Source organism: Pelophylax lessonae (genome assembly GCF_965119305.1).
Source record: "Pelophylax lessonae genome assembly, chromosome: 5".
In the NCBI taxonomy this organism is placed as follows: Eukaryota; Metazoa; Chordata; class Amphibia; order Anura; family Ranidae; genus Pelophylax; species Pelophylax lessonae.
The window spans coordinates 100,293,284-100,319,492 of NC_138772.1; the positions used below are offsets into that span (position 1 = coordinate 100,293,284).

At 44.3% G+C, this 26,209-nt stretch overlaps 1 protein-coding gene across 1 annotated transcript in view; it reads right to left on the reverse strand.

Moving 5' to 3' along the window:
• The window catches only part of DYNC2I1 (dynein 2 intermediate chain 1), a 134,514-nt gene that overhangs the window by 39,343 nt on the left and 68,962 nt on the right, over positions 1-26,209 (reverse strand). The window contains exons 12-14 of the mRNA XM_082257423.1: positions 19,618-19,706; positions 11,939-12,068; positions 6,944-7,116 (exon numbers count right to left, since the gene is read on the reverse strand). Coding sequence (XP_082113549.1) covers positions 6,944-7,116; positions 11,939-12,068; positions 19,618-19,706 — 392 coding nt within the window. The remainder of the gene's footprint in view (positions 1-6,943; positions 7,117-11,938; positions 12,069-19,617; positions 19,707-26,209) is intronic.

Genomic DNA, 26,209 nt, shown 5'->3' on the forward strand with positions numbered 1-26,209 from the left:
TGCTGCAGGATAGCTTTGGCTAGAGTACATTCCTGCTGTACATTCCTACAAACAAACACAAATTTTCCAGCAGATTTACCCATTTTTGACTCTACCTAATTTACCAGTGCCTAAAAAAGTATCCTTATGCCATCAGCACACGTTCTCATGGAAGCATTTTTTCTCAAGGAGACAAGCAGCATTGGCTTTCTCCCACACCTAGGACAAGAGATGTTTTGGGTTTCTTCTTCTTCTAACTTTTGGCAAACCTAAAATAGGGTTTGATGAGGGGGCTTTAAGCAATGTCATTGTTTATACAGCCCAACTTCATGGGACATCTGGGTTATAGCTGTCCCTTCCCAGGTATGGGTCTCTGTAGACTTACTACTGGCCTCTTTTCTTTTTTTTTATATTCAGAGATATTTAGTTTTTCATTATTATTACCTGTCATTATTACCAAACCCAGAATGGAACTTTTAATCCAGACTTGATTTGTCAGCACCTTGGTATTCATGTTGCTGTTTGCATGTCCTCCAACAAACCCTTGGGCTTTTCATTAACTGAGTTTATATGACACTTTAGTTACAATCAGGGGACTTCAGAAGTCAACTGGTCCCAGCAGAGCTTTTGTAGCATTTATGCAGTCAAGACATTTCAGTTTTTGAATAAACTGGGAAAAAATGTAGATTTTGTATTCTAGTTCAACATTATGAATTATTTTAGTAAATACATGACATAAAATTCTAGCTCAGTTCATTTTAGCATTAAAGTGGAGCTGCACCTAAAAGGGGGAACTCCGTTTATCTGCCCCCTCCAGTGCCACATTTGGTTTTGGCAGGTACCCCCTCCCACTTCCTGGTAATCTCAGGGTGTGGACCACCCAGAAGTTCAGCCTCCCTCCTCCTTCCCCCGCCACCGGGCCATTCACAAAGCGCAGTGCACTTTGCGCATGCGCAGTAGGGAACCGGCTGTGAAGCCACAAGGCATCACTGCCAGTTTCCTTTACAGGCAATGGTGGCGGCAGCACCTGAGAACCAATGGAAACATCAGCTGGGGTGCCGACATTGCTGGATTCCTGGGACAGGCAAGTGTCCTAATACTAAAAGTCAGCAGCAACAGTATTTGTAGCTGCAGACTTAATTTTTTCATGGGGGGCTTGATCTCCTCTTTAACCGGTTGCCGACTGCGCACAGTATATTTACTGCGGCAGTCAGCCCCGGCCAGGCAGAGCGACGTAGATCTACGTCGCTCGCCTGTCACTGGGATTTGAGCCAATAGTGGGCAAGCGCGCGCCCGCTGAGGCGCGCGCCTGCCTCGGCTCGTTCAGGGAGGAGTGCGGGCGTGTGTCTACGATCGTCGGTACAGCGGGAGAAAGGCAGAGCGGCTTATGTAAACCAGCCGCCTGTCATTCTCCCCTGTGTAAAAATGCAGATCAGACGGTTCTACTATGTAGAACCGTTGATCTCTGTTTTTACACTAGGAGACCTGTCCCACTACAGTTAGAATCACGCCCCTAGGACACACTTAACCCCTCCCTGTCCAATACAGTTAACAAGTCCCTGCCAGTGTCATTTTTACACTAACAGTGCATATGTATAGCACTGATTACTGTAGTAATGTCACTGGTACCCCCAAAAAAGTGTCAAAAATGTAGTCAAGGGTCTGATCTGTCCGCCGCAATGTCGCAGTACCGCAAAAAAAAAAAAATCGCAGATCGCCGCCATTACTCGTTAAAAAAAAAAACCACCAAAAATGACAAAAATCTTTCCCTTTGTTAGTAAACGCGATAACTTTTGCGCAAACCAATCAAAATACGCTTTTTGCGATTTTTTTACCAAACATAAAATAATTTGGCCAAAAATGTTAAAAAATTTTGATTTTTACATTTTTTGGGGGGAATTTCATATAAAAAAAATTTGAAAAATATTGTTATTTTTGCAAAAATTACGCTCTTTGTTTATAGCGCATGATCAAAAAATCGCACAGGTGATCAAATACCACCAAAAGAAAGCTCTGTTTGTGGGAAAAAAGGACGTGAAATTCGTTTAGGTACAGCGTCGCACGACCGCGCAATTGTCCATTAAATTCACGCAGTAAAAAAAAAAAAAAAAAAAAAAATCGCAAAAAACCCCATGGTCAGGAAGGGGGTAAAATCTTCCGGGGCTTAAGTGGTTAATAACATTACAAAATGTGAAAGAGTTCAAAGTGAACTGCATACCTTTGCAAAGTACTGTATATATTGTATATAATGTTGAAAACAAATTCTAAATGGACACAAGGCTTTTAAAAGAGACAATGGCCAGTAAAATTCCAAAGAATTCTTCCCTAGGATGAAAAAAAAAATGCACACAAACTGCCGCACGCACATTTTATAAAAAGTATTCATTATTTTTCTTTAAAAATCACAAATCACACCAATGCACAATAATCTGACATGAACAGGGTCATGCAAAAAAATGAAGGTATTTTTTTTAAGGAAGGAACCACACTAATTCACATGGCTTTTGTGTAGATACAAACCAGGACATTACAATATGTAAAGTATTCACCAATTTCTAATTTAATTCCAGCAACTTGTGTATGTTTTATGTTAAGAGTGAAAATGCTATATGGCAGAAGACCAGCAGGAAATAAACAAGGTATGTAATCTCAATTCATAAAGCCGCAGGAGTTATTTTACTTCTGGTTGTTATTTTATCTCATAATCATTTTCTCATCAAAAGACATTTAGTTCACAAATATACATAATATCGCCTTAGTGTAAAATCATAATTTTCCCATAAAATACACAAAGGAATAAATTGTGATCTGAAGAACCAAGAGAGACATGCCTCCATCCCTAAATATAAATACAAGAAAAAATACATTGATCATGGGACTTTAATGAGGCAAATCACTTCTACAGTAATATATAGGGTACACAATCTCAAATGTATTAAAAAATAATTGTAATTAAACATTCCATGATTGTACAAGTACATGATGACAAATTTAAAATACAGTGCTTTGAAAAAGTATTTATACCCCCCCCCCCCTTCATAATGTATTTTATTGGGATTTTATGTGATAGACCAACACAAAGTGGCACATAATTGTGAGGTGGAAGTAAATGATAAATGGTTTTCCACATTTTTTACAAATAAATATCGGAAAAGTGTGACGTGAATTTGTATTCAGCCCCCAAGTCAATACTGTGAAGAACCATCTATTGCTGCAATTACAGCTGCAAGTCTTTGTGGGTATGTCTCTACCAGCTTTTCACATCTAGAGTGACATTTTTTGCCCATTCTGCAAAATAGCTCAAGCTCTGCCAGATTGGATGGAGAGCGCCTGAACAGCAATTTTCAAATCCACAGATTCTCAATTGGATTTAGGTCTGGACTTTGACTAGGCTATTCTAACACATGAAGATGCTTTGATCTAAACCATTCCATTGTAGCTCTGGCTTTATGTTTAGGGTCATTGTCCTGCTGGAAGGTGAACCTCTGCCCCAATCTCAAGTCTTTTGCAGACTCTTAACAGGTTTTCTTCTAAGACTGTCCTGCATTTGGCTCCATCTATCTTTCCTATCAACTCTGACCAGCTTCCCTGTCTTTGCTGAAGAGAATCATTTTCACAACATGCTGCTGCCACCACCATCTTTCACGGTGGGGATGGTGTGTTCAGGGTGATATGCAGTGTTCATTTTCCACCATGCATAGCAATTTGCTTTTAGGCCCAAAAGTTAAATTTTGGTCTCATCTGACCAGAGCACCTTCTTCCACATGTTTGATGTGTCCCCCACATGGCTTCCCGCAAACGGGAATTCTTATGGCTTTCTTTCAACAATAAATAATACAAAGTGCAAATGCTGCGCGCTGCCACTTATATCCGAACTACCAGCTGCTGCAACCAAACACTGTTAACACACTTCTACATGCAAAAGAAATATATGGTTGCGCTGCTCCAATAAATAAATATGAAAAAAAAAACAATATATGAAAAATAATAAATAATTATGTGTATATAAAGTGAAGTCCTCTTACCTAAATAGAAAATAACCCTCTAAATATGAACTCTCATTCATATACAATGTGAATTTGTGTAAATAGTATCTCCTATACATATATTCCCATCCACCAAAACAGAATGTCCATATATTACGCCAGGTCACGGACATGCATTTAAAGGGGGAAAAAAATGCATCTTATCCTTAAATCTCGTTTGATTAGATCACCACTGGTAAAATTAATATACTCCCATCCATCAACATAAAATGTACATGAAGTACAAGTCACAAAAGTCCATATAAAGTGCAAAGTAAGTGGGTCTTCTCCCTTAAATCTCCACATAAATAACCAATGTGATTCACCGCAAACCACAGAGCTCCACCCCCTGGTGAAGTGCACGCTCACTCTGCGTCAGCAGATCAATAACGCATTAAGGGGGTTAATCCTCCACTTGCTCTCCAAGCTCCTTTTGGGGAGTGAGGTACCATCTTTTTCCCACATGGGAATTTCCTACTTTATGCATTTCATGGATCCCGGTCCACTGCAAACCCCCCAGGAATTAGGAGTCTTGGGAAGTGAAGAAATGTTGTTTGCTATATTTATGCCAATATGTAAATATCATCATGTACCAGGACTATATGAATTTATTTTGTTATCATACGAATTTCTTTTCGGTCACCTCTTTTTAATGTGTCTATATATTTGAAATTTGTCATCATGTACTTGTAAGATCACCGAATGCTTAATTACAGTAATTGTTTATAAATTTGAAGTTATGTGTACCCTATATATTACTTTAGAAGTGATATGCCTCACTAAGTGCAGGTTCACACTAATATGACTTGTCAGGCGACTTGGTCAGCCTGGCAAGTAGTGCACCGTCACTCCCATAGTGTAGTACAGGACTGGTTCTAATAGGAGCGACACAAGTCGCTCTAACTTAGAAAAAGGGTCCTGTACTACTTCGAGGCGAAATTCATTTTATGAAGTCCGTGCAAGTCTCGACGAAGTCGCGGTGCACGCTACTTCACAGGTCGCCCCCTAAGTCGGAGCGACCTAGTGTGAACCGGTGTAACGTTAAAAAACCATACCTCGTTAGAATTCCATACCCTCGTCACTTCCGGTCTTAAACAGCTGAGCGGCGCAGCAGTGCGCATGCTCAGAGCCCCGGATACGTCATTGCACAGCAGAGAAGTTCAGAAGTACGCATGCTCGGAGGGAATGAAATTATTACGGAGTGTGTGTAATGTTATACTTGCGGTGGTTACATTAAAACAGTTCGTCGGCAACATGGGGCATCTCCTCTCCTATCCCTGACACTTCCCTCATCTCGGCTAATAAATATTAAAGCGGCGGCGGCGGGTGTATGAAATGTAAATGTCGGCTCCGTGATCCGCTTTTATATTTATTAGCCGAGATCAGGGAAGTGACAGGGGAAGGAGCGGAGATGACTCATAGTGCAGAGGAGCTGTTTTAACCACTTGCCGACCGCCGCACGACTATCTACGTCGGCGGTCAGCCCCTCACAGGCAAACTAACGTAGGGCTACGTTGCTTGCTTGTGAGGGTCTAGGGAGCGAGCGCGCGCCCCCCGGAGGCGCGCTCCCGCGTGGTCACGGACCCCCCCGCGCGTGTGACCAGCGGACCCGATGTCCGCCGGCCACTCGGCGATCGGCGGGGGAGAGGGAGAATGTCAGGCAGCTTGTGTAAACAAGCTGCCTGTCATTCTCCTCGCTGCAAAGACACTGATCACATGGATCTACTATGTAGATCCGTTGATCAGTGTCCTTACAGCTGAAGCCACAGCCAATCACAGTAGAAAGCACGCCCCTAGGGACACACACAGCCCCTCCCTCCCAAATAAAGTTAACCCCTTCACTACCAGTGTATTTTTACAGTAACAGTGCATATATATAGCACTGATTACTGTAGAAATGTCACTGGTAACCCCAAAAGTGTCAAAAATGTCAGTCAAGGGTCCGATCTGTCCGCCGCAATGTCGCAGTACCGCAAAAAAAATCGCAGATCGCCGCCATTACGCGTTAAAAAAAAAACCAACAAAAATGACAAAAATCTTTCCCTTTGTTAGTAAACGCGATAACTTTTGCGCAAACCAATCAAAATACGCTTTTTGCGATTTTTTTTTACCAAACATATGTACCATAAAACAAATTGGCCGAAAAAGTTAAAAAATTTTGATTTTTACATTTTTTTTGGGGGAATTTCATATAAAAAAATGTGAAAAATATTGTTATTTTTGCAAAATTGACGCTCTTTTTTTGTTTATAGCGCGTGATCAAAAAATCGCACAGGTGATCAAATACCACCAAAAGAAAGCTCTGTTTGTGGGAAAAAAAGGACGCCAAATTCGTTTAGGTACAGCGTCGCATGACCGCGCAATTGTCCGTTAAAGTCACGCAGTGCCGAATCGCAAAATACCCCCTGGTCGGAATGGGGGTAAAATCTTCCGGGGCTTAAGTGGTTAATGTAACGGCGGCAAGTGTAACATTATATACACTACTGTGAGAAATCCATACCCTCCATAGGTGCACCGGAAGTGACGAGGGTATGGTTTTTTCACGGAACACCGGCACTTAAAGTCCCATGACAAATTTATTTTTTCTTGTATTTTCCCATATAAAAACAAACATATAAAACTGTTGAAACTCCTATTATCCTAAAGAGTGATATTTTCTGTCACCCAAAGACCGGTTTACATTTACATGTTGCATGAAATTGGTTTTAACAGGAAAATTACTAAATTCATCTGCTCTGCATAGTATTGTATATAATGATGTAAACAGAAAAAATTAGATTGTTAAAATAATAAAATAACACACAGCAATAAAAATACTCATGTTTTAAGCTACAGAACTATTAAGTGAACGGAGTGAGGGGACTATAGGAAAAGCACTTTAAAATTCTTAAAATTCTCCCAAACCATAACAGAGAAAGACGAATGATGAATTTCCATACCTCGGACTCACACATGAGAATGTTCAGTGGAGAAGAAGGCTGCCATATATTCCACACACAGATAAGATACTTGTCACTCAGAAAGGCAGAAATGGATTTGTTGCTCTGACCGTGCACAGTAAGTAACAAATGTCTCTGTGCCTCAGAGAACTGCAAGTGATAGACCTTCCGCCCTAGAAGATATATAGAAAATACACCCGAGCTTTTAAATACTACAAACATAAACCCTCTCTGAATATATTAGTTATTACAAATGAATAAACATATGCCAGAATACCCATCACCAGCTGACACTGAATTAAATAAAACCCTATTAAAGTGGTCCTAAAGGCAGCATTTTTTTAATCTTAATGATAAAAAACATGTGTGCAGCAGCAACCCCCCCCCCCCCCCATAGTTTACCCGAGCCCCATCTCAATCCAGCAATGTTGCACGAGAGCCTTATGCCTCGTACACACGCATCGATAGTTGGCCGTGAATTTTCGGCCAACGTCCGATCGGCCGATTTTCGGCTTGTTAGTATGATGCTTTCGACAACCGACTCCTACTTTTCGGGCAAACAAAATCTGGTGTGCAGGCTATAAAATTTTTGTTGGCCGTCAACAGAACGGCCGATTTTCCGTCAGTCAGTACAGATTTCGGCAGACAAAAATCTGATGAGCAAGACTGGGCTTGCTCAGAGAAGAAAAAACACACGGAAAGTAAACCAGCACATGACATCACTTCTGAAGTTGGTTTTTGTTGGCCGAGAAAATTCGTGTGCAGTCTAGAGCACATTTCAACCAACACAACAACACTGGACAAAAGACTGCCTGATCGGTCTGCCGATGATCGTTGCGTGTATACGAGGCATTAGCGGTCCAGGACTCTCCCTCCTTTTTGGCTCCCGATGCTGTCAAATCAAAGTCAGTGACCCAGTGAACAGAGAGGAGGCTGTGCGGCCGAGTCGCAGCTCCATGTCTAAATGGACACACATAGAAGCGCCTCAGCTCGGACCCAACATAGCAAGCTGCTTGCTGTTGGGGCACTCAGCAAGGGCCAGGAGCGCCGCAAAGAGGCCAGAGATAAGGAGAATCTGTGTTGTTCTGTGCAAAACACTGCACAGAGTAGGCAAGTAGGACATGTTTTCAATTTTTAAGCAAAAAAAAAAAAAAAAAACAAGACTTTAAAATTACTTTAAACTTGTATAGTCGGATACAATATGACCATGCAAAAGAAGGTTTAACATCTTAGCCACCAGTAGTAAAGTGAGTCATATATATTATAATACATTCAGATCTAAACCTCCAAAATAAATATTTGTCCCATTGCCTAAAACATAAGGGTGCTGGATGAAGAAGAGCAATTGTGCTGGTTTACGGTGGTCATCTAGGTGTGTGTGATGTGGGGACAATAGGGGAGCACAAGAAAGGAGGACAGAAAGCGATCAGTGCGGCTTTTCAACAAAGGAGAGCTTTCCCTTTTGTTGCGTACAGGGCTCTTTGGTAACACAATGCCTTCTCTCTGCCACAACATTGGAGAGTAGATTCCTAAATCTATATATTCAAATAACTGTTCATAGTTAAACATTGGGCACACTAATTCACATAATATGCATTAACTTTCATATGTAGTCCTCCTTTAAATGTCTCCATATTCACCTGAATTTTGCAGGCTTCTATATAATCAATTTCCTTATATTTGTTCTATTATCTTTGCTGAAATAATCTAGGTTGCAGTTTCAACTCTATTATGAGTCCAGAACATGTGAACTCTCAAAGCAGTTACTTAAGGCCCTGTTCCCACCTGAGCTTTTTTGAAGTTCCAAAATGCCTAACAAGCAAAATCCCATTAATTTCAATGGCCCTTGTTCACATGTGAGTGTTTTTTCGCCTGAAGCAAAACGCCTAAAGCTAAAAAAAGTACATGAGCTTCTTTTTTGGCAGATTACAAGCGTTCTTGGTCAGATGTCAATGCCTGCCTTCAAACACTGGCAAAAAACGGCTGAAAAAAAAAACACGCTCAGGTGTGAATGGAGCCTTAAACCCAAATGTAGCCCCTGCAAGACATTTCAAAAAACAATGTCAGCTTGATTCAAAAGGTGTTGTATGTCTTATTTGTTTTATGATGTGTCCATACCAACACCCAAACGCCCTCCCCAAGGGGGCACATCAGACCAATGTACAGACCAATGTACTAAGTTCACCTCTCTCCCCTCTCACATAGTGCACAGAAGTCTTTAGCTGGGACAGCACTGTATTCAGAGCATTATACACTGCTCAAAAAATTTAAAGGAACAAGTCAATTAAACTCTTGGGATATTGATCTAGTCAGTTAAGCAGCAGAAGGGATTGTTAATCATTTTGAGCTGCTTTGGCGTTAATGAAATTAACAACATGTGTACCTGATGGGCAACAATGAGACGACCTCCAAAACAGGAATGATTTTACAGGTAGAGGTCAATGGCATTTTTCCCTACTCCTCTTTTCTGACTGTTTTTCACTAGTTTTGCATTTGGCTAGGGTCAGTGTCACTATTGGTAGCATAAGGCGATACCTAGACCCTATAGAGGTTGCACAAGCAGTCCACCTCCTCCAGGATGGCACATCAATACCAGCCATTGCTAGAAGGTTTGCTGTGTCACCCTGTACAGTCTCAAGATCATGGAGGAGATTCCAGGAAACAGGCAGTTACTGCAGGAGAGCTGGACAGGGCCGTAGAAGGTCCTTAACCCATCAGCAGGGCCAGCATCTGCTCCATTGTGCAAGGAGGAACAGAATGAGCACTGCCAGAGCCCTGGAGTGAATGTCTCTGACCAAACTTTTAGAAACAGACTTTATGAGGGTGGTCTGAGGGCCAGACATCCTCTACTGGGCCCTGTGCTCACTGCCCGGCACAGTTGAGCTTGATTGGCATTTGCCATTGAACACCAGATTTGGCAGGTCCGCCACTGGCACCCTGTGCTTTTCATAGATGAGTGCTGGTTCACCTTGAGCACATGTGACAAACGTGAAAGGGTCTGGAGAAGCCATGGAGAACGTTATGCTGCCTGTAAAATCGTTCAGCATGACCAGTTTAGTGGTGGATCAGTGATAGTCTGGGAGGCATTGTATTTACATCCCTGTACGCACATGCCGCTCGATGTTCAAATACTTATCTCAGCCTGTCATTGACTTGAACAGTCTGCAGGCATCGAGCTGTACACTGCACCTATGACTCCCCCAGCCAGAGAATTATGCCCCAAAGAATGCTGTACAACCCTCTTGTGGCTGTGTGCATGTACAGTATCTCACAAAAGTGAGTACACCCTTCACATTTTTGTAAATATTTTATTATATCTTTTCATGTGACAACACAGAAGAAATGACACTTTGCTACAATGTAAAGTAGTGAGTGTACAGCTTGTATAACAGTGTAAATTTGCTGTCCCCTCAAAATAATTCAACACACAGCCATTAATGTCTAAATCGCTGGCAACAAAAGTGAGTACACCCCTAAGTGCAAATGTCCAAATTGGGCCCAAAGTGTCAATATTTTGTGTGGCCACCTTTATTTTCCAGCACTGCCTTAACCCTCTTGGGCATGGAGGTCACCAGAGCTTCACAGGTTGCCACTGGAGCCCCCTTTCACTCCTGCATGAGGACATCACGGAGCTGGTGGAGCTCCTCCACCTTTTGTTTGACGATGCCCCACTGATGCTCAAAAGGGTTTAGGTCTGGAGACATGCTTGTGCAGTCCATCACCTTTACCCTCAGCTTCTTTAGCAAGGCCGTGGTCATCTTGGAGGTGTGTTTGGGGTCCTTATGTTGCAATACTGCCCTGCAGCCCAGTCTCCGAAGGGAGGGGATAATGCTTTGCTTCAGTATATCACAGTACATGCTGGCATTCATGGTTCCCTCAAACTGTAGCTCCACAGTGCCGGCAGCACTCATGCAGCCCCAGACCATGACACTCCCACCACCATGCTTGACTGTAGGCACGATACACTTGTCTTTGTACTTCTCATCTGGTTGCCGCTAAACACGCTTGACAACATCTGAACCAAATACGTTTTTCTTGGTCTCATCAGACCACAGGACATGGTTCCAGTAATCTATGTCCTTAGTCTGCTTGTCTTCAGCAAACTGTTTGTAGGCTTTCTTGTGCATCATCTTTAGAAGAGGCTTCCTTCTGAGACGAAAGACATGCAGACCAATTTGATGCAGTGTGCGGCGTATGGTCTAAGCACTGACAGGCTGACCCCCCACCCCTTCAACCTCTGCAGCAATGCTGGCAGCACTCATACGTTTATTTCCCAAAGACAACCTCTGGATAGGACGCTGAGCATGTGTACTCAACTTCTTTGGTCGACCATGGCAAGACCTGTTCTGAGTGGAACCTGTTCTGTCAAACCGCTGTATGGTCTTGATCACTGTGCTGCAGCTCAGTTTCAGGGTCTTGGAAAACTGCTTATAGCCTAGGCCATCTTTATGTAGAGCAACAAATCTTTTTTTTCAGAACCTCAGAGAGTTCTTTGCCATGTGGTACCATGTTGAACCTCCAGTGACCAGTATGAGAGAGTGAGAGCGATACCACCTGCTCCCCATTCACACCCGAGACCTTGCAAAACGAACGCGTAACATGACACCGGGGAGGGAAAATGGCTAATTGGGCCCAGTGTGGACATTTTCACTTAGGGTACTATCTTTTGTTGCCAGCGGTTTAGACATTAATGGTTGTGCGTTGAGTTATTTTGAGGGGATAGCAAATTTACACGGTTATACAAGCTGTACACTCATTACTTTACCTTTTTGCAAAGTGCAATTTCTTCAGTGCTGTCACATAAAAAGATATAATAGAATATTTACAAAAAATGTGAGAGTTGTACTCACTTCTGTGAGATACTGTACACTAAAGTATAAACATCAAAATACAAATACTTTCTTTAAAAACCAAGAAAATTTGATTTCTATAGGTTTTGAGCAGACCATAATTGAGCTTTAAAAAGGAACAAGAATAAATAGTTTCATGTTTTACCTTGAAGAAATGGCAGGTTGGTATTTAAATGGAAGCAGCCCTCACTGATGGACATGCAGGGCTCTTTAGAGTGAACTTTGCTTCGAGACTGGTACTCTGAACAATTCTCTTCAAGCAAGACAGCCATGACCTTTCAAGACACAACAGACACTTCACAAACATGAAAAGACCTTAAGTGAATATTCTGTTACTTTATACTTCTAGTTATTTCTCTGCACCATTAAATAATGGAAGAATTATTGATTTAAAATGTGAAAATAAATTTCAGTCACTTTAACCGATTGTTGCAAAAGCAGATTCTTTAGATGTAAACATGACCATGGCTATCTAATATACCAGATTTTGGCACTGCCATAAATTGCACAGATACTGGAAGCAAGTCAAAGATATACTGCAGGAGGTGTCTCAGATTGTCATTCTCCTGTACCCACTTATAAGTATATAGGGCTATCCAAATGAAATGCAACTATGCAAGGACATCAATACCTCTCACACTCTTCAGAATCTGTAGACGAAGGCCTCTTATCAGGCAGATGACCGGTTCGAGTCAGCTGAGTTTCTGCAGAGAGGACTCAGACAGAGCCCGCTCTGCTCTGAGTGGTCGGGAGTAAACAAACACCGCTGTCCATTTACACCCGACTACCTCTAATCCAATATGCCTAGATGGAGAATGGATGGATCCCCTTACGTTTTTTTAAGTGGACCAGATAGGACTGAAGGTAGGAGAATGTAAATAAATAGACACAAGTCCGTTTACACCCGCCAGTCCATATGGCTGAATGGATGGTCCAATCAGGTCCGCCTAAAAAAACTGACATGCGGATCTGATCGAACCCTTCGTGTAAAAGGGGCCTGATACTGTATTACTGAAATGGCTAATCTTTAACGCATCACAAATTGTGAGTAAAAAAGGAATGGACTAATTTACAAATCTCATAAACTTATATTTTATTCACACTATAATATAGATAACATATCAAATGTTGAAAGTGAGACATTTTGAAATGTCATGCCAAATATTGACTCATTTTGGATTTCAGAGAGCTACACATTCCAAAAAAGTTGGGACAGGTAGCAATATGAGGTCAGAAAAGTTAAATGTACATATAAGGAACAGCTGGAGGACCAATTTGCAACTTATTAGGTCAATTGGCAACATGATTGGGTATAAAAAGAGCCTATCAGAGTGGCAGTGTCCCTTAGAAGTCAAGATGGGCAGAGGATCAACAATTCCCCCAATGCTACGCCGAAAAATAGTGGAGCAATATCATAAAGGAGTTTCTCAGAGAAAAAATGCAAAGAGCTTGAAATTATCATCTACAGTGCATAATATCATCCAAAGATTCAGAGAATCTGGAACAATGTCTGTGCATAAGGGTGAAGGCCGGAAACCATACTGGATGCCCATGATCTTCAGGCCCTTAGAGGGCACTCCATCACATACAGGAATGCTACTGTAATGGAAATCACAACATGGGCTCAGGAATACTTCCAGAAAACATTGTCGGTGAACACAGTCCACCGTGCCATTCGCCATTGCCGGCTAAAACTCTATAGGCCAAAAATGAAGCCATATCTAAATATGATCCAGAAGCGTTGGCGTTTTCTCTGGGCCAATGCTCATTTAAAATGGACTGTGGCAAAGTGGAAAACTGTTCTGTGGTCAGACGAATCACAATTTGAAGTTATTTTTGGAAAACTGGGATGCCATGTCATCCGGACTAAAGAGGACAAGGAAAACCCAAGTTGTTATCAGCGCTCAGTTCAGAAGCCTGCACCTCTGATGGTATGGGGTTGCATGAGTGCGTGTGGCATGGGCAGCTTACACATCTGGAAAGGCACCATCAATGCTGAAAGGTATATCCAAGTTCTAGAACAACATATGCTCCCATCCAGACATCGTCTCTTTCAGGGAAGACCTTGCATTTTCCAACATGACAATGCCAGACCACATACTGCATCAATTACAACATCATGGCTGTGTAGAAGGAGGATCCGGGTACTGAAATGGCCAGCCTGCAGTCCAAATCGTTCACCCATAGAAAACATTTGGCGCATCATAAAGAGGAAGATGCGACAAAGAAGACTTAAGACAGTTGAGCAACTAGAAGCCTGTATTAGACAGAAATGGGGCAACATTCCTATTCCTAAACTTGAGCAACTTGTCTCCTCAGTCCCCAGACGTTTGCAGACTGTTTGGAAACATTCATCTTTCTGACATATTTTTTCAATCGCATATGGTGTAAAGAAGCAGACACAGTTCTTGTTTCTCCTTCAGCCTGTGTCTGTGTACTTAAAGGATAAGCAGAAGAAGACTGATGAGTTCCTCTCTCTTCCCTCTCCTCCTATCAGCATGGTCCTTGTTAGCACATGCAGCACAACTGATGTATTTATAAATACAGAGCAGAGTTGATTTGGGTCTTTTATATCTGCATGGAGTTCAGCTTTAAATACACAAATATACCAGGGCAGACCCTACTTGAATTAAAATGAAACTCAGAACAAAGCATTTTTTTAATTTGTTTGGAAAAAAAATGGAGGAAGGGCTAGAAACCTTTACAGGTTCTTTATGCTGTCTGTTACCTTATCTGGAAGATTTCCATTTACTGTACATACTAGCTCCATAGATACAAGCCCAAACTGAAGATTAACCACCTGACCTCTGTGGGCTTTAATGCGGCCGCTTGGCGTTAAAGCCCACCCCACGAGAGGCTGCATACAGTATATGCATGCGGCCAGTGGGAAGTGGTTAAGCTGGCAATACATGGATCGAAAAGTCAGCTGGTTAAGCAGTAACCGGACAAATTTCGATATATGTATGGCCTTCCCATTCATGAGAAGTCAATCTATCAATCAACTTCTCATGAAAAGGCATGTTGGAAAATTTCCACTTGATCAGCACATGAATTCAATGAATTGCAGCACTGATCAGTGTATTCTGACGGTGAGGCAATCCCCCCATTTTTGGGGGATTTTTTTTTTTAGGTTAAAAAGTCGTCTTTTACGCCGGAAAATATGGTAGTAATTATGTGTCTTTTTTTCCAGGGACAGTACATCACTTACACATAAACTCCAAACTGTCCCTCATTTGGAGAGACTGTAACTCTTTTGAAACCAAATCCCTTAGCCCCTCTTTCCTCTTCGATTGTCCCTCATTTTGGTCAGAAATGTAAGCTTCTATGATTAATTCAATACTTAACTGCCAAAAGTGTTACTTATTTCCACTTGTACATTTTTTGCAGGTTAAAAAAATTGGATTTTTGTCTTACCGTAAAATCCTCTTCTCTGAAGTTCATTGACTGACGCAGTCTCTGTTCTTCATAACAGTAGGGTTATACAGCCCCCTACAGGAGTAGGACACTAGGCAGAAAAAAAGTTCTGGCTACGCCTACAGTCACAGTCAGCGACTGTAAAGCAGGATGGAAGATTGGCCCTTGAGACAGTAGATCCTCCCTAAGAGGATTCTCCAAGGAACGTCTGCGACTAGCCTGACCAGGTCAGCGTACAAAGCTCAGCGAGGCCAGTCCGGAGCCACAAGGATGACCGGAATGCCTTCCGCCTTGATCCTGCGAAGAAGTTTTGGCAGCAAATTGAGAGGGGGAAAGGCATACATCAGCTGATACTGATCTAACAGAGCCACCAGCGTCTGTGGCGTCTTTCAGAGGGTCTCGAGAGCGGGCCACAAACCTCTGCACTTTCCTTTTGATCCGAGATGCCAACAGATCTACCTTTGAGTGCCCCAACGAAGGCACAACTGCTGGAACACCTTCGGATGGAGAGACCATTCCCCTTAATCCTAAGTCGGTCGACTGAGGTAATCCGCCTGCCAATTTTCCACTCCTGGAATGTGAACGGCAGAGAGAGCTGGAACAAAGCATTCCGTCCGTTGATGGATGCCTGCCACCTCCAAGGCCGCAAGGACACTCCTGGTGTCCCCTTGGTGATTTACATAAGCCACGGCCGCGGCATTGTCCGATTGAATGTGCACTGGACAAACCGGAAGGTACTCCATCCAGTGGACTAGGCAAAGCCTGATCACTCTCAGCTACAGAACATTGATCGGTAACCTGGATTCTTCCAAGGACCAGACCCCTTGAGCAGAAAGCCTGTCGAGAACACCTCTCCAGCCAGACTGACTGGCATCTGTCGTGACACCTGTCCAATATAGGAAAGGAATGATTTTTCTTGTTTGAGCGTCAGGGACCGAAGCTACCATATAAGCTACTGTGGCTCAGCTGGGTCTGGTTGTCCAGGGAATTTGGATCTTTGTTCCATTTGAGAAGGATTTCCTTCTGGAGGATCCTCGTCTGGAATTGAGCGAAAGGGACCGCCTCGAAGGACAACACCATCAGTCCCAGAACTCTCATACAAGTCCGAAGGGATGACCAGTTGCTGGACAGCAGTAGCTGAATTGCAGTCTGTTTTTTTTAAGTTTTTCCAGAGGGAGAAACACCCTGGCTGAGGACGAGTCCAAAGTCATGCCCAGATAATCCAGTCTCATGGAAGGGACCAGGGACGACTTCTGAAGGTTCAGAATCCACCCAAACTCCTCCAGAGTTCTCATGGTGACCTCCAAGTTTGTCACCAGCGCCATGGGAGACTGCACAGAGAAGCAGATCATCCAGGTAACCCAAGAACGATATCCCCCGCTGGCGTAATAACGCCAAGACCAGGGCCAACACCTTTGTGAAGACCCGAGGAGCAGAGGCGAGACCAAAGGGTAACGCCACAAACTGATAGTGATCCTCTCCCACAGCAAAACGCAGAAAATGTTGATGTCCTGCACACATTGGAATGTGAAGGTTGGCATCTTTGATGCGTAAAGAGGCCAGAAAATCCCCCTGATGTAGGGAAGCCACCAACGTACAAACGGATTCCATCTTGAATTTTTGAACTCGCACAAAGCAATTCAGTGCCTTTAGGTCCAGAATTGGACACACCTTGCCTTATTTCCTGGGGACTGAAAACAGGTTGGAGTAAAAGACCTGAACGCGTTCCAAACTCGGAACCGGAACTATTACAGGTCCTGTACCGAACCAAAGAGAGCCTCTTGTATCCGGGATAGCCACAGGTCCGGGAACCAGCAAAGATGTCCTTCCACCGTAGATACGGGTGAGTGCGCACCTTCAAGCCAAAGGGGTCTTATCCATGGGTCTGGAGAAACCCGATTTCTGTTTGCCAGACAAGGGTCACTCTAAACCACCCAAGGGGGCCTTGAAGGACTTTGATCCCTTATCACTTGACCCTGAGGGACGAAAAAGAACTTTTACCCCCTGTAAGACCTTGGTCTGATCCACAGACCAGCATTTTAGCCAAAGTAGACGCCGGAGGACCACTGCCGAAACCGACACCCGGGTCACTAGTGGAGCCGCATCCAGCGAGGCATCGCAAATAAATTGTAGCCCCCGAACCAACTGGTCCGTCAGCTCCGCAAAGGCAGGGGGAGGTTGTACCCCCTCCAGGTCACGGCATAGTAACTTAGCCCATTCAGTCAAAGTTTGTGACACAAGGGCAATAGTAAACCCCAGGCTTAAAGCAGACCCAGTCAGGGAGTACATATTGCGGGCCACAGAGTCCGCCTTTCTATCTGCCGGATCCTTCAAGGATGGGGCATCCTCCACTGGAATCATGGTAGCTTTATTCATTCTGGGAGACCAGAGGATGCACTGTAGGTGGCACAGTCTACTTTTTAATAAGAGACTCCTCAAATGGGTAGCGCCTAGCAATCCGCTTAGGGACCCCAGGGGGACGCTTGGGGCGGTCACACTCTTTTTTGACCATAAAGGGAAAAACCTTTGCCGCTCTGGATGGCTTGTGAGTGTCAAAAGTAACCAGCAGCTGCGTCCTCCATTTCTAGGGTCTCAAGAACAGATACAACCAGTGCGTCCACTAGTGCCTTTTCTTGCGCGGTGGCGGAGGGAAAAGTGTCATCCTCACTGTCAGAGGAGACAGGGCGTGAGGTAGTAGACCCATGTCTGCAGTGGCTGAATCAGTCAGAATCTGACACATCAGATAAGGCAGGGATAGGCGGGGGTGTTTTTTTGGCACTTAGCCCCTTAAAGGCCACCTCCACTCGGGACACAAAGGATTCCAGGACTGCTGACAGTGCATCTATGAATGGCTGGGATCCGGAGGGCCCTGCAGCCACAGAGAGGGTCAGGTGGGTAAACGTGTTCCACAGAGTTCATGTCGCAGCAGGGGAAGCAGAAGAATTTGAAGAAAAAAAAAAAAAACACTTTTTTTTAAAAAAAACGTCCCACCGCGCTATAGTGCCCCTAAAAGGTCAGGCACAAAGCACTGAAGACCCCCCGCAGAGAGAAAGACAGACCCCCCCCCCCCCCCCAGACTCACCACCCACACCAGAGATGCACCAGGAAGGAGTGTCAGCACTAGGTGAAAAGGAGGAGCTCCACCGCCAAAACAAAACGCCTCTAGTGACTCCAAAAACATGGCCACCAGTGATTTTCAATGGGAATCCTCCGCAAAATGGCTGCTGATCTTTCTCAGCGCATGGGCTACTTGAAAATGGCGGCCCCGCTCAGCCTGCGGAGCTTCTGGGGACCCTCAAGAGGACCCCCCAGCCTCCTGGATGGGATCGTCAGGATGGGGGCCCTGGTAGTGACAGGCAAGTCAAACACCCCCCCAACGCCTGGTCCCAACCCCCGGGGGTAGGTTCAAGCACCCCATAGCTCCAGTAAATGAGGGATGAGGGGGGAGGGGGGACAGCAAAGGGGGGGTTCATGACAGGACAGAGGTGAAACCCGGGGGTCCGACCGTCCTAAGGAGGTCTGCACTCGCTTGCTGGCCGGCTGGGGTGACCACTGGATCTATATATCCAGCCCGTCGCCCAGATCCAGCTTAGTTGCTTGTAGATCTCACAGGAAAAAAATCCAGAGAAAAAAAACTAACTAGAAAAAAACTTTTAGCCAGGACCACAGATCGCAGCAAGGAACTAGGTCCTTACGCCTGACTAGGCGGATAAAAACTGACATCCTATATAGCAGAGAGAAGGGCTATACCCCCTGGGACTGCCCATAGGCGTAGCCAGAACTTTTTTCTGCCTAGTGTCCTACTCCTGTAGGGGGCAGTATAACCCTACTGTTATGAAGAACAGAGACTGAGTCCGTCAAAGAACGATAGAGGAATATGCATTTATTAGTATTCGTTTTTAGGAGCCTGTAAAGCATTGCAACTGCGATCAGCAGATCACGGGTGCAATATTAGGCTCCTGCAGACTGTCAGTGTCAGCTATATGCTTGTCCCTTGTTCGGGCAGACAGTTATATAATGACAGGAAGACTCAGTGAATTATATGGAGCACTCACTAGTGACCTGGTAGTTCATTGAGAACTACAAGCCGTCAGCTGAAAAGGTTTTCAGTACTTGTTCATTCATTCATAGATTTCTGTGAATGAATGACACAGCTGTTCCCAAAAGGTGAACTTATTCTTTATTAATGTTTTCAGGATTCATACAGCTCTATTGATTATCCTAAGAACACAGTAGATACTGCCTGCTTTGAGCCAAAATGAATTGTTTTTCTATTTACCTGATGTAATATAAAGATCATAATCAAGAAAACAAATTATGTTAAAAAAAAAAAAAAAATAATCACTATACATTTTCTTTTAAGGTTTTTGCAATTTGCCTGCAGTTGTGTAAGAAGATGAGCTAACGTACCTGAGCAGCAGAGCGAAGAAAACCTGTCAGCCGCTGAGAATCAACTTTGGATTTAAGTCCCATGTTCTCCACTGAATCATTTTTGTGACCTGTAATGGAAAAACCAAAATGTGTGACAATCTAAAACTAAACCTTATAAATCTTTGTCAGCAGTAAAAGAAAAAAAAATCAGCACAAAAAAAAGAGAATATCTACAGTGGGTATAGAAAAGAATCATCCCTCCCCCGCTTTTTTAAAATAATCACATTTTGTTGTTTTGCAGCCTGAAATGAAGACAGACATTTTTTGGTTTATTCAGCTGTATTTACACAGTGCAACGTATAACATGTCAGAAAAGAATGGAATTTTTGACTTACTGTAAAATCCATTTCTCTGATGTTCATTGACGGACACAGCTCCTGTTATCCTTGACCATTGTGTTATACTGCCCCATACAGCAGTAGGACACTAGGCAGAAAAAAACCTTCTGGCTACACCCATGGGCAGTCCCAGGGGGTAAACTCCCTCTTCCTGCTATAGTCACTCAGTTTTGTTACAAGCAGTGTCAGGAGACTTACAACTCCACAGAGGGGAAAGGAGAAATGGATTTTACGGTAAGTCAAGAATCTAATTTTCTCTTTCGTTCATTGACAGGCACAGCTCGTACCAATGGTCAAGAATGACAGAGAGCGTTGGAAGAAGACCGCCAAAGCCGACACCTGGCCCTTGATGGTACTCAGGGCCAACTTCTGTTCAACTTCTGATCAGGTAAAAAAAAAAAAAATAGAAGATTCCCATTTGCTGCAGGAAACATATATACTGGTTCTTTCACCAAACACTTGACACATGGGCCCCAAGCCAATCAACATTATGTCAAAATGTGTTTCATCCATTTAGATTTTCCTTTTATAATTTAAAACCATTTTGTAGAAAAGATTTAGGTATAAATGTTTTGGGGGTTGCCATCCTCACCTTTGATTCACTACCTAGGGAGTCAATGACCTTTTAAAAACAAACAGCAGGCACCAAAACAGTCTGAACTATCTTCCTGCATACTTGTTTCAGGTCAGTGACTCGCTAGGTTGAGAAAACATTATCAACATGACAACATTAAACCAGCAATTTTAAAAAACAAGTCAGCAATGAAACTTCCACAATCCTACCCATAGAATGTCCCTTCAAGGCAGTCAAATAGCACAAATTGTTTTGCTTCTACTACCAAAAACAAATTAACCCCAAGTCAAGCCTTGTGACAAAATAAAAAATAAAAAATAGAGAAAGGGCTCTTTCACACGGGCGGTCCGATCAGACCCGCCTGTCAGTTTTTTTAAGCGGGTCTGATCGGATGCCCCATTCAGCCCTATGGAGCAGCGGATGTCAGCGGTGACATGTCCGCTGACACCCGCTGCCATCCGCATCCGATCCTGTCCGTGAAATCCGGACGGATGGAAACCCTATTTTCCATCCGTCCTGGGGATCGGATCGGATGAGAGCGGACAGGCGGTCCGCTCTCATCCCATTCCCCATAGAGAGCAGCGGGGGCTGTGACACCTCCCTCTCCGCACTGCAAGCAGAGACGGAGCTGTCATCCGCCGGCTCAGCGGGGATCGCGGTTCGATCCCCGCTGAGCAGCACGGATCCGCCTACAGAGGCGGACCGTGTGAAAGAGCCCCAAGTCTATATCTAAACACAACAGTTTGAATCATATTCAGTATGAATCCCAATATACAGTACTATGCAAATGCTTTAGGGAGGTGTGAAGAACTGCTGTAAAGTAAGAATGCTTTGGAAAAAACTGGGATTTTTGACTTACCGTAAAATCCATTTCTCTGATGCTCATTGACAGGCACAGCTCCTGATCTTCTTAACCATTAGGGTATACTGCCCCCTACAGGAGTAGGACACTAGGCAGAAAAAAAAAAAAAGTCTGGCTACGCCTATGGGCAGTCCAAGGAGGTATACTCCCTCTCTCTGCTATAGTCACTCAGTTTTGTTACAAGCAGTGTCAGAAGAATTACAACTCCACAGAGGGGTGAATGCTGTCATGAGGGGTGGGAACAGCAAAAAATAAATTCCCAAAGCTAACTAGCCAACCAGGTAAACAGGAGCTCAACCAAAACAATTAGAGCTGACCTGAAAACAAATAATACACCCTCAAAGAGGACCAGATCCTCTAAACAACAGCCTGAAAAAACCTTGCGGCCAAAGAAAGCATCGGCAAATGCCAACACATCCACTTTATAGAACTCCGTGAAAGTGTACACAGACGAGCAGGGGGCCGCCTTACAAACCTGCGTCACTGACGCCTGATGCGGAAAAAGCCCAGGAGGCACTAAGCGCCCGAGTAGAATGTGCCTTGACAAGAAAAGGAGAAACCTGACCCTGGATGGAATAGACCTGAACCACTAGCTGTCTGATCCATGTGGAAATGGTCGCAGAGGAAACGGACAACCCTTTCTGAGGCCCGTCCGTGAGCACAAATAGTGAGTCTCACTTCCTAAAAGACTCCGTAGCTGCCAGGTACACCCTCATTTCCCAGTCCACATCCAAGGCATGCAAAGCAATTTCCTTCAGATGTGTTGGCCTGGAAAACAGGGAAGGCAACACAATGTCTTCATTCAAATTAAAATCAGAGACAACCTGAGGAAGGAACGACAGACAGGGGTGAAGAACCACCCAATCACTGTGAATCACCACCAGTAAGGTGAATGAAAGGATAACGCCGCCAATTCCGACACCCTGCGGGCAGAGGTATAAGCCACCAAAAAGGCCACCTTCTGGGACAGCGTAAGCAGGAGAATCTCCCGAAGATTCTCAAAAAGAGTCTTCTGGAGGACAGAGAGCACCAAATCGAGGTCCCAAAGCAGCAACAGAGACTGCACTGGAGGAGTCAAGTGCCTAACTCCCTGAAGAAAAGTACGCACGAGGGAGTATGTGCCCAAGGAACCACTGAAATAAGACCGCTAAGGCCGACACCTGACCCTTGATAGGACTCAAGTTTCTGCCCAACCCCCCCGCTGAAGAAAGGTCAAGATCCGAGCCACCAAAAAAGAGAGAGGATGAAACCCTACACAAAGTACACCTTCCACGTACGACGGTAGATCTTCCTAGAAGTAGGTTTCCTAGCTTTTAACAGTGTTGGAAACACCAACTCATGACTTTAAAGCAGGATGAAAGATTGTCAATAAAATTGAACAGGACTGCGAGCAATCTATGGTGGTGTGGACTAGAAATGCTGCTAGCACTGTTCACTCCCTTGCTGTGAATGCAATATAAATGAAATAATGTAAAATGTGCTGCGCAAATAAATATGACCTATGTAGACAGTCAATATTAATTTAGTAACAAAATGTGAAGTCCCTGATATGTAATGGTGATTTTCTTATAAACTTCTTATGTGTTATTATCGGAGTGAAAAAAGTTTTATGTATATTTTACCTTTTACACAATTAAACACACTTAAAGAGGAAGTAAACTCTCCTCTGCAACTTTTACCTATAGGTACTATAAATATCTCCTAAACATGTACAGTTTAGGAAATATTTACCTTACATGCAGCCAGTGACATCACTGGCGCATGCGCTCTTAAGGAACGGCCGCTGGTGCCGTTCCTTCAGAGCACCGTGCCGTGACCGTCGGCTCCCGCGCGCATGCGTGGGAGTGACGTCACCGCGGCTCCAGCCAATCAGATGGCCGGATGCTGCAATCCCGGAAGACGGGCGACTGATACCCATCATACAGGTAAGCGGGCGGCACGGCGGGGGCTCGTTCTAAGGCAAGTATTTCATAATGAGCTAGAATGCGATGCATACTAGCTCATTATGTGTTTCGCTTTCAGGTTAAAAAAAAAAAAAATGTATGGGTTTAAAACCTCTTTAATTATTTTCCAATCCCATATGTGGTATATCCAAATTGTAAATATCCCAACAAATATATATATGTATCGACCGTGCAAAAAATTAAAACATTTTAACACAATTAATTTGTGTCCAATCCCATATGCGATATATCCTAAATAATTGTGTCCAAAAAAAGGTACTCCTAAATACGGAAGTTTGTCCCAATTACCAGTGCCTAGGGGTCTCCTGGTAGTGAACAGGCTCAATGTCACCTCTATATATTGTGCTTCCCCCCCTTCAGGTGGGTGCCTCACCTTATTCGCTCACAATTAATCTCGGTCAATGATATTCTTGTATATGATCCAAGCGCACCACACTGTAGTAGGTACTGCAAATTAATAGCCCAGGTATAACGGCGAGGATCTCCAACTGAATATCACTATCCACTCAGTGAACTAGAATGTTGCTCCCAGCCGCACACAGACTCCGGCGTATGGCCCCCTCCCCTACGCGTGTCGACACAGGGCTCTGCGTGTCCCCCTGACGAGGACACGAATGGACTCCATTGTGAACTTCTGCACCCGCACAAAGCAGTTCAGCGCCTTGAGGTCCAGAATTGGATGCACCTTGCCTTCCTTACCAGAAGGGAAGAATAAAACTCGATCTTGTAGCCGGACCGAATAACCTCATGGACCCACTTGTTCTTGTACCAGGGGAGTCCACGGGTCCGGGAACCAGCGAAAACTTCCCCCCACCCCAGATATGGGAGAGGGCGCACCTTCCTGATGAAGGGTCCTTGTACGCAGGTTGGGAGAAGCCCACTCTCCCACTTGCAAGACCAAGTTCGCTCGGATCCTCCAGAGGAGTCCCCGAAGGGCTCCAATCCCTTGTCAATCGACCCTGGAGGGACGAAAATACTTCTTATAAGCAGAGGAGGAGGGCCCACGTCTACGACGAGGGTCCTTCCCCTTAGAAGCCTGCGGAAGATAGGAACTCTTCCCCCCCCCTGTGGACCTTTAAGTTATGTCATCCAGGGTAGCACCAAACATGCAATCTCCCTGAAAGGTAAGATCAGTCAAGGCCTTTTTTAGAAGTCTGGTCCACAGGCCAGCATTTGAGCCAAAAGAAATGCCGAAGGACCACTGCCGAAACAGAGCCGAGCCACTAGGGAAGCTGCATCCAAAGAGGCATCACAGATAAACAGCAGTCCCTGGACCAGCTGGTCCGCCAGCTCAGCAAAGGCAAGGGGGGAGCTACACCCCCTCCAGGTCATGGGTGTAAAAGCTTAGCCCACTCGGTCAGTCTGCAACACCAGGGCAATGGTAAAAATCGGCTCCAGTCCCGAACCAGCCAGGGTGTACAAATTACGGGTCACAGCCTCCGCCTTTCTGTCAGCCAGGTCCTTAAAGGCCGGGGCCTCCTCAATCATGGTTGCTTTGTTTATTCTGGAAACCGGAGGGTCTACCCCCGGTGGAACAGTCCACTTCTTAAGAAGGGACTCATAGGGGTATCGCCTAGCAACTCGCTTAGAGACCCCTAGGGGACACTTTGGTCATCCCCACTCTTCAGTAGCAATTCTGTATACTAGGAAGGGAAAGGGAACTTCCTTTGCCGTTCTGGATGGCTTGTGAGTGCCAAAGAGAACCTGAGGCTCCATCACAGCCTCCAACTTAAATCTCAAGCACAGATACAATCAATCAATCAGTGCGTCCACCAGTGCCTTTTCGTGCATGATTGCAGAAACTGAGGAATCATCCTCACTATTTGACAGCTACTCACTATACCAGGAGCCAAGTGGGCAACGCTCTAGACAGAACCCCTCGCCATCGAAATGGGGACTATCGGCCAGGAGGAACGCTGCAACTCGGGCCAGGACCCGGTCGTATGCGACCTCGCAAGGCGTTTAACTCGCAGGCCAGCCCCCGTCCAGTGGGGCTATGTCGCGGCCGACCTTTATTTTATTTTTATCAATTTCCAAAATGCAAAGTGAGCAAACAGAAGAAAAATCTAAATCAAATTAATATATGGTGCGACTACCCTTTGGCTTCAAACCAGCATCAATTCTTACACTTGCACAAAGTCGGGTGTATGAATAACCACTTATACTATGCAGGTGGTAATGATCATCAATTTCATATATAGGTTGAAGCACAGTCATTACCAAGAACAGCTGTGCAGGAGGCTTAAAAGGACCAGCTAAATTCTGCTACTAAGGTGAGGTTGTGGAAGACCGTTTCATGTCACAGGTCATACACCATGGCAAGAGCACAGCAACAAGACACAAGGTAGTTATACTACATCAGCAAGGTATCTCCCAGGCAAAGATTTTAAAGCAGACTGGGGTTTCAAGATGTACTGTTTTGAAGAAGCACAAACTGGCAACACTGAGGACCGCAGACATAGTGGTCGGCCAAAGAGACTTAATGCAGCAGATGAAAGAAACATCACGCTTATTTCCCTTCAACATCAGACAATGTCTAGCAGTGCCATCAGCACAGAACTGGCAGAAACCAGTGGGACCCAGGTACACCCAGCTATTGTCCCGAGAAGTCTGGCCAGAAGTTGTTTTTATGGAAGAATTGTGGCCAAAAAGTCATACCTCCAACGTGGAAACAAGGCTAAGTGAGTCAACTATACATGAAAACTATGCATGCCAAGTTCCTTCAAAAAATGTGTACCTACAAGAATTGATGCGGTTTTGAAGGCAAAGGGAAAGGCAAAGGTGGTCATACCAAATATGGATTTCATTTTCTCTTCTGTTCATTTACTTCCAT